We start from the raw sequence: 9,458 nt of genomic DNA, 5'->3' as shown, positions 1-9,458 counted from the left end.
ACCCTTTTTGTGGAATCCATAGAGCATGAAGAGAGTCTGATTTTCTGAGCGAAGCAATACGTTCCAGATAAATGGTCAGAGCCCTGACCACATCCAGTAGACGTTCCTCCGCAGAGAGATCATCCGAGTTGAACGCTGGGACCACAATCTCCTGATTGATGTGGAAATTGGAGACTACCTTCGGCAGGTGAGATGGCCTGGTCTGTAACACCGCCCTATCTGGATGGAATATAAGGAACAGCGTTCTGCAAGAGAACGCCGACAAATCCAACACCCGTCTGGCGGATGCGAGTGCTAAAAGAAACACCATTTTAGGAGTGAGCCACTTGTAATCCACTGATTGTAGCGGTTCGAAAGGAGACTTAGAGCCTGTAATACCAGGGACAAGTCCCATGGTGTTGTAGGAGGGACATATGGCGGCTGAATACCTCGAGGAATGTACATATAGCTGGAAGGAATAGTATCTTTCTTTGAAACCAAACGGATAAGGCCGATATAAGAGAGGCTAGCCGTAAACCAATATCTAGCCCCCTTTGAAAGAAGGCCAGAATTCTGGCAATCTTAAAGACTTTAGGGTCATACTTACGGGATGCACACCATGAAAACTAAGTGTGCCAGACCCAGTGGCAGATGCTGGTTTGCGTGCCTGAATCATAGTCTTGACAACCTTGGGAGAGACCATTGTCTTTTGGTAAGACAATCTCAAGCGCCATGCCATCAAAGACGGGCACCGAAGGTCGGGGTGCGGAGAAGGCCCCTGGTATGGTGGCTGGAATGACATCTGTTGCAGTTCCACGTACCAATGCCGACACGGCCAGGCTGGGTACTAATTGCCTGAGTACTCTGTGAATCATGGATATTGGAGGAAAGACATATGGAAGATGATAATTCCATTGTACAGACATAGCATCCATGAAGCTGGCTTGAGGATCCCTGGACCGCGACACGAACATTGACACTTTGTGGATGTGCCCAGGAAGCCATTAGATCTACGTCCGGAAGGCCCCAACGGTGCACCAGAAGGGAAAAGACCTTGGGGTGGAGTGCCCACTCCCCCGGATGTCTATCTTGGCGACTTAGGAAGTCTGCCTCCCAATTTAGTACACCTGGGATGAAAACCGCTGACAGAGCCAGAAGGTGCCGTTCTGTCCAGATCAAAGTTTGGACACTTCCCGCGGAGCTGCTGCGCTGCATGTTACCCCTTGAAGGTTTATGTACACCACAACTGTGGCATTGGTCAATCTGACTTGAACAGGCTTTCCTTGTAGGAGATCCTGTGAGCAGATGAGGGTGTTGTACACTGCCCAAAGCTCCAGTACATTGATAGTCGAGTTTTCTCTCTAGGAGACTCCGGCCGCGATGCAGAAGATTGCTGCCGGTCTTGAGAGGGCAGGAAGAGAGAACCGGTGCTGCTCGGAAGATCTGTGGGAGATTGGCTTCCAAAGCTGGGGGAGGTGCTGCAGGCTGGCACCACTTCCCCCCCTGTGCATAGTGAGCCCTGTAATGGCAAAAACTATCCAGCCTGTGCTTTGGTCTAGTGGAGTCCCTGCCGCACGCAGCAGTGTCCACCCCAGCTGCTGCTGCGGCTGTCTCCCCCGGCACGCAGCGTGACAGCGGTATGTGCTCTCAGAGAAAGACTTACCTGCTCCTGCCACACTGAGGGAGAAGTGTCCGGTGGTGCAATATAAAAGCTTCTTTGGGATTATTGGAGGGAATCACATCTGATTGTAATGGTGCTCCAGCTTCCTGCTGGCTCCAACATAAAAACTGAGGCACTGAGCATGGAGGCGGGGTTATAGGGGAGATGGACCAGGCTTCGCTGAGTGGTGCCACGGTCCTCTAAAACCACCTACAACACCAATGTGACCCTGTAGGAACCAAGAAAAGGTAAGTGACGTGTTTGATTATAAACAGCTAATAAGGTAGGATTACCATCAAAACCACCATTAAGTGATTGGGGAGAACTTTAAAAAGAGGAACCATGCCACTGGATTAACAGTCTTGAAAAAGTCCCTAGCTTTAAGGCACGAAACGCGTTGACCACCCTTCCTCCTATCATCACGACCAAAAATCCACCGTATAGTGCAGACCGCACAGCGGCATCAGGCGCACTAAGAACCCCAGCATAATAAGCGCACATCCGTCACCCTGCTGTGGAGGGAATTCCACGCTGCATAACTCCGACGGCGCATCCCCAGGACACCGCACGGAAGTAGGAGCATATTGCAGACACCATCCTGTTATCCACAAGGCACCTCAGAGAGTAGAGACCGCCACAGAACACGCAGCAAGCGGTGGAGACCGACACAGACCGGTCATTCACCTGAACATGGTGTCGTGAGTATATCTTTCATTTGGGACATCTTGCTCGCATTACAAACGGAACTTTGTATCTACATCAGTCCTGGTTACTTTGGAGAGCCGGGACGCCAGCAATCCATAAGGAACGTGATCGAGGATATTAAGCTCAACTTTTAATATACAGATTGTTTGTGCAAACCTTGACCTTCATTAGGGACGCCTAAATTGGATATCCCGCTAATTAAATGTTTAGTGCTATAATTGATTAACCCCAATTTGAAGAGTTAAGTATTCATTTATTTTATATGTGGTAACATTTTTGTTAAGATTATGGAATTGAATAAATAGTTTATAAGGATCACGCACGGTGTCATTTTTGAAGAGTGCAAGCAATAAATCTATTACACTATAATATATTAGATTTCTATACTAATAGTTGATCTTCCCGAACGCAGCGCTCCTGGTGTGTGGCATTGTCTTTGTCACCTGCAATTTGCAATGAGCCGTCCCAGTACAGACCCCTGGGGTACAACTTTGGGTAGATTCACCCTCCACAGGACGCACCCCAGTTACTACAACTGTTGCACCGTCACATTTATTTAGCATTCGGTGATGTGGGACCTGACGTATCACCTGCCCATACCCGATACAGTATGTGATGCCAGCTCACAATGCCCATGAAATAATAGGAGACCACACACAGCCGTACTAGCAGAATCTAGTCATTTACTGTAGCAAACAGCAGAATCCCATCGCGTCACTGGTCTAGCCTCACCCAAGGCTTTACAAAATGGCAAACATTAAAATAAAAAGACACAGTTGGCTGTAAAATGAAACTAAAACCTGGAACTTAAGTGTACTTCGCCTTCTGTACAACATGCTAACGAGTCACTTACAGATGCCAGTCAGCTGGCGTGAGGGTATCGGGACACACGCGGTACGTGTGTGTGTGTGGTTAGAAGGAAGACTGGATGTGCCCCAGCCCGTGGGCCTATGTGCTAATGAAGGGATCGGATCTGTAAGGGGTTGGGGGCGAGGAGGCCGCTGTCAGGTTAATACGGACCCCTCTGCGGAACGTCGCTCAAACCGAGGACAACTTTCTCCTTTTAAATAACAAAACAAAATGTTTAAACATTAAAAGTAGATTTCTTAAAGGGAGAATTTACACCCAAGAAACGGTTCTGGAGGAGGGAAATTAGGGACCAATTGCTGGTTTCTGTCAGAGGAACAGGAGCTGCGTGCAGCGGCTACTTCTATACAAAAACGCTGCACCTCTCGGGGGGGGGGGGGGGGGGGGGGGGGGGGGGGGGGGGGGGGAGAGAGAGAGAGGAGGAACGGACACTCAGTTTTGCTGGAAATCAATCACCCGAACCGCTTCTGCATCCTGATGTCACGGCGGGCCCCGGCTCACTTCCTGGCCCTCAGGGACTTCCTCTGGCTGGACTTGCCCTTGGCCACAGGCTTCACTGCTTTCTTCATGGCAGCCGGCTTCTTGGAGGGCCGGCTAGCTGCTTTCTTGGCGGGGGCAGGAGGAGGGGGGGCAGCTTTACCCTTCTTTGCCTTTGATGCCGGGGGTGGGGAGGAGAGGGAAGGTTGGCGAGCCTTTTGGGAACACTCTTTGCCTTCCCTCTGGGAGCCGGGGCACTCCTCTTGGGCTTGGGTGGGGGAGCTCTGGACCTGGATTTAGAAGGGGCAGCTTTCTTCTGCATCCTGCATGGGAGAAGGGAAATCATTATGACAGTGTACACAAGCCACCCGCACATCGACATACAGAGATAACGGGAAGCGCCCGTCCGTCACACAGCCCCAACCACACACGAGCAGCGGCCTGTCACTCACCTCCTCTTTGGAGGGGGCTCTTCCTCCTCAGACTCCTCCTCTTCCTCAGATTCCTCCTCCTCCTCTTCAGACTCCTCCTCTTCAGATGACGACTCTTCTTCTGCTTTGTCCGGGAACAGCACATAAGGGCTGCAGGAAGAGAACCGCACAGATCACCACCTATTCTGGCAACAGATAAAACCAGTGGTTCCCAAACTCGGTCCTCAAGTACCAACAACAGCTCATGACTTCCAGGTCACCCAGGTGCACTCACTACCCACTGGCACACCCCCCAGGAGTACAGGTGCACTCACCACCCACTGGCACCCCCCCCAGGAGTACAGGTGCACTCACCACCCACTGGCACACCCCCCAGGTCACCCAGGAGTACAGGTGCACTCACCACCCACTGGCACACCCCCCAGGAGTACAGGTGCACTCACCACCCACTGGCACACCCCCCAGGAGTACAGGTGCACTCACCACCCACTGGCACACCCCCCAAGGAGTACAGGTGCACTCACCACCCACTGGCACACCCCCCAGGAGTACAGGTGCACTCACCACCCACTGGCACACCCCCCAGGAGTACAGGTGCACTCACCACCCGCTGGCACACCCCCCAGGTCACCCAGGAGTACAGGTGCACTCACCACCCGCTGGCACACCCCCCAGGTCACCCAGGAGTACAGGTGCACTCACCACCCACTGGCACACACCCCAGGAGTACAGGTGCACTCACCACCCACTGGCACACACCCCAGGAGTACAGGTGCACTCACCACCCACTGGCACACACCCCAGGAGTACAGGTGCACTCACCACCCGCTGGCACACACCCCAGGAGTACAGGTGCACTCACCACCCACTGGCACACACCCCAGGAGTACAGGTGCACTCACCACCCACTGGCACACACCCAGGTCACCCAGGAGTACAGGTGCACTCACCACCCACTGGCACACACCCCAGGAGTACAGGTGTACTCACCACCTACTGGCACACACCCCAGGTCACCCAGGAGTACAGGTGCCCTCACTACCCACTGGCACACACCCCAGGTCACCCAGGAGTACAGGTGCACTCACTACCCACTGGCACACACCCCAGGCGTATAGGTGCACTCACCACCCACTGGCACACCCCCAGGAGTATAGGTGCACTCACCACCCACTGGCACACCCCCCAGGAGTAGAGGTGCACTCACCACCCACTGGCACACACCTCAGGTCACCGAGGAGTACAGGTGCACTCACCACAGGTCACCCAGGAGTACAGGTGCACTCACTACCCACTGGCACTCACCCCAGGTCACCCAGGAGTACAGGTGCACTCACCACCCACTGGCACACCCCCCAGGTCACCCAGGAGTACAGGTGCACTCACTACCCACTGATAAAATAAGAGATCCACAGCTGGAGCCAATTCGTTCCATTGTAATACTGTGTGGGGATCTGGAAAACCATGCACTGTTGGGGTAACTGAGTATTAAGGTTGGGAACCTCGGTTTTAAAGGCCCCCCATACACTGCGCCGATGAATCGGGCTGTCAAATTAGGTCAATTTGATGTCCAATCAGGTCCGATATGCGTTCCCGTGCGCATCGGACCTGCTGGCAGTCCAACCACCCAACCTGGTACCTCCCGTCTGGTGGCAAGGGAGCAGGGAAACATGCGATCCATCACATGCGTCCCTACCGCCCGGGCAGCTGTGCACTGCTGCCAGACATCTCTGCAGTGCATGGCACCATTAGCCAATCGTAGGGCACCCACCTGGGGTAATAGGAAAGCTGAGCTGGTAGGTGCCGCTGAAGCCTTTCCCGGAAATCTGCTCCATCCAGCCGTACTTCTCACACTTCTGCAGGGTCCTCTTCAGCAGATGAACTGGGAGGAGATATCAGTGGGTAAAATAGACATTCTCACTGTACTGGGGCAATGTGACACCAACCTCATTCCCACTCACCCTGGAAGCTGGAGTTCACGCCGGGATGCTTCTCCAGCACATACTTCTTGATAGCAGTGGTGGAGCAGGTCTTGGGCTCGTTCATGGCGGTGACGGCAGACAAAATGGCGTCCTCAAACAATCCTCCACTCAGAAGAGGTTTGTCTCCTGCCCGCTTCAGCTGGGTGAGGAAAAACAAGTCGTTCTTACACCCAGATTCAGAGATGCGCGTGCTTGTCTCACACCAGGGATGAGCTCTGATTGGTGCGTGTGGCGGGTGTTCCTAGGTGGTAATAAGCTTGCGAGCAGGGCCCTCCTACTTTTTGACTGTCTGTAAATACCCTGTTTGTTGTATCACTGTCTCCTTTTGTAAAGCGCAGCGGAATCTGCTGCTATATAGAAGACACTTAATAGATAAACTGTGCGCGCGCGCGTCTCACCACCACACCGCCCCTCCATGTGTATGGCTGTGCTGGGGCTGTGTGTGCGTATAGGCACTGGCAGCGGGGGTCTCAGCCCCAGCACGGCCATACACATGGAGGGGCGGTGTGGTGGTACATGCAGAAGGTGAGCACGGCCATACACATGGAGGGGCGGGTGTGGTGGTACATGCAGAAGGTGAGCACGGCCGTACACATGGAGGGGCGGGTGTGGTGGTACATGCAGAAGGTGAGCACGGCCGTACACATGGAGGGGCGGGTGTGGTGGTACATGCAGAAGGTGAGCACGGCCGTACACATGGAGGGGCGGGTGTGGTGGTACATGCAGAAGGTGAGCACGGCCGTACACATGGAGGGGCGGTGTGGTGGTACATGCAGAAGGTGAGCACGGCCGTACACATGGAGGGGCGGTGGTGGTGGTACATGCAGAAGGTGAGCACGGCGTACACATGGAGGGGCGGTGTAGTGGTACATGCAGAAGGTTAGCACGGCCGTACACATGGAGGGGCGGGTGTGGTGGTACATGCAGAAGGTGAGCACGGCCGTACACATGGAGGCGCGGTGTGGTGGTACATGCAGAAGGTGAGCACGGCCGTACACATGGAGGGGCGGGTGTGGTGGTACATGCAGAAGGTGAGCACGGCCGTACACATGGAGGGGCGGTGTGGTGGTACATGCAGAAGGTGAGCACGGCCGTACACATGGAGGGGCGGGTGTGGTGGTACATGCAGAAGGTGAGCACGGCCATACACATGAAGGGGCGGTGTGGTGGTACATGCAGAAGGTGAGCACGGCCTACACATGAAGGGGCGGTGTGGTGGTACATGCAGAAGGTGAGCACGGCCGTACACATGAGGGGCGGGTGTGGTGGTACATGCAGAAGGTGAGCACGGCCGTACACATGGAGGGGCGGGTGTGGTGGTACATGCAGAAGGTGAGCACGGCGTACACATGGAGGGGCGGGTGTGGTGGTACATGCAGAAGGTGAGCACGGCCGTACACATGGAGGGGCGGGTGTGGGTGGTACATGCAGAAGGTGAGCACGGCCGTACACATGGAGGGGGCGGTGTGGTGGTACATGCAGAAGGTGAGCACGGCCGTACACATGGAGGGGCGGGTGTGGTGGTACATGCAGAAGGTGAGCACGGCCGTACACATGGAGGGGCGGGTGTGGTGGTACATGCAGAAGGTGAGCACGGCCGTACACATGGAGGGGCGGGTGTGGTGGTACATGCAGAAGGTGAGCACGGCCGTACACATGGAGGGGCGGGTGTGGTGGTACATGCAGAAGGTGAGCACGGCCGTACACATGGAGGGGCGGGTGTGGTGGTACATGCAGAAGGTGAGCACGGCCGTACACATGGAGGGGCGGGTGTGGTGGTACATGCAGAAGGTGAGCACGGCCGTACACATGGAGGGGCGGTGTGGTGGTACATGCAGAAGGTGAGCACGGCCGTACACATGGAGGGGCGGTGTGGTGGTACATGCAGAAGGTGAGCACGGCCGTACACATGGAGGGGCGGTGTGGTGGTACATGCAGAAGGTGAGCACGGCCGTACACATGGAGGGGCGGTGTGGTGGTACATGCAGAAGGTGAGCACGGCCGTACACATGGAGGGCGCTGTGTGTGGTACATGCAGAAGGTGAGCATGTACACATGGAGGGGCGGTGTGGTGGTACATGCAGAAGGTGAGCACGGCCGTACACATGGAGGGGCGGTGTGGTGGTACATGCAGAAGGTGAGCACGGCCGTACACATGGAGGGGCGGTGTGGTGGTACATGCAGAAGGTGAGCACGGCCGTACACATGGAGGGGCGGTGTGGTGGTACATGCAGAAGGTGAGCACGGCCGTACACATGGAGGGGCGGTGTGGTGGTACATGCAGAAGGTGAGCACGGCCGTACACATGGAGGGGCGGTGTGGTGGTACATGCAGAAGGTGAGCACGGCCGTACACATGGAGGGGCGGTGTGGTGGTACATGCAGAAGGTGAGCACGGCCGTACACATGGAGGGGCGGTGTGGTGGTACATGCAGAAGGTGAGCACGGCCGTACACATGGAGGGGCGGTGTGGTGGTACATGCAGAAGGTGAGCACGGCCATACACATGGAGGGGCGGTGTGGTGGTACATGCAGAAGGTGAGCACGGCCGTACACATGGAGGGGCGGGTGTGGTGGTACATGCAGAAGGTGAGCACGGCCGTACACATGGAGGGGCAGTGTGGTGGTACATGCAGAAGGTGAGCACGGCCGTACACATGGAGGGGCGGTGTGGTGGTACATGCAGAAGGTGAGCACGGCCGTACACATGGAGGGGCGGTGTGGTGGTACATGCAGAAGGTGAGCACGGCCGTACACATGGAGGGGCGGTGTGGTGGTACATGCAGAAGGTGAGCACGGCCGTACACATGGAGGGGCGGTGTGGTGGTACATGCAGAAGGTGAGCACGGCCGTACACATGGAGGGGCGGTGTGGTGGTACATGCAGAAGGTGAGCACGGCCGTACACATGGAGGGGCGGTGTGGTGGTACATGCAGAAGGTGAGCACGGCCGTACACATGGAGGGGCGGTGTGGTGGTACATGCAGAAGGTGAGCACGGCCGTACACATGGAGGGGCGGTGTGGTGGTACATGCAGAAGGTGAGCACGGCCGTACACATGGAGGGGCGGTGTGGTGGTACATGCAGAAGGTGAGCACCAATAGACGCAGCTACAGGCATTTCTGAATTTGGCCCAGAAGGTTTATAATGACACAGTGGGGACAGTATATATCTATCTGTATATATCACCAGCATCACACAGTCGGGACAGTATATATCTATCTGTGTATATATCACCAGCATCACACAGTGGGGACAGAGTGTGTATGTGAGATAGATATATCTATATATATCTATCTATCTATATGCAGATCTCATACCCCCCCCATTCCTTCTGGTGTTCTGGGTGATGCGGTGTG

General features: G+C 55.3%; 1 protein-coding gene across 1 annotated transcript in view; it reads right to left on the bottom strand.

Annotated features, from left to right (window-relative positions):
• Nucleotides 1–3,007: 3,007 nt before the first annotated feature.
• Nucleotides 3,008–9,458, bottom strand: part of HP1BP3 (heterochromatin protein 1 binding protein 3) — a 23,682-nt gene continuing 17,231 nt past the window's right edge. The window contains 5 exon segments of the mRNA XM_083161804.1: nt 3,008–3,879; nt 3,882–4,011; nt 4,141–4,269; nt 5,887–6,001; nt 6,081–6,240. Coding sequence (XP_083017930.1) covers nt 3,709–3,879; nt 3,882–4,011; nt 4,141–4,269; nt 5,887–6,001; nt 6,081–6,240 — 705 coding nt within the window. The 3' untranslated portion in view covers nt 3,008–3,708.

The sequence above is a fragment of the Crinia signifera genome, chromosome 19 (assembly GCF_055691185.1).
Source record: "Crinia signifera chromosome 19, ASM5569118v1, whole genome shotgun sequence".
Taxonomy (NCBI): Eukaryota; Metazoa; Chordata; class Amphibia; order Anura; family Myobatrachidae; genus Crinia; species Crinia signifera.
This window is presented reverse-complemented; position numbering and strand designations above follow the sequence as displayed.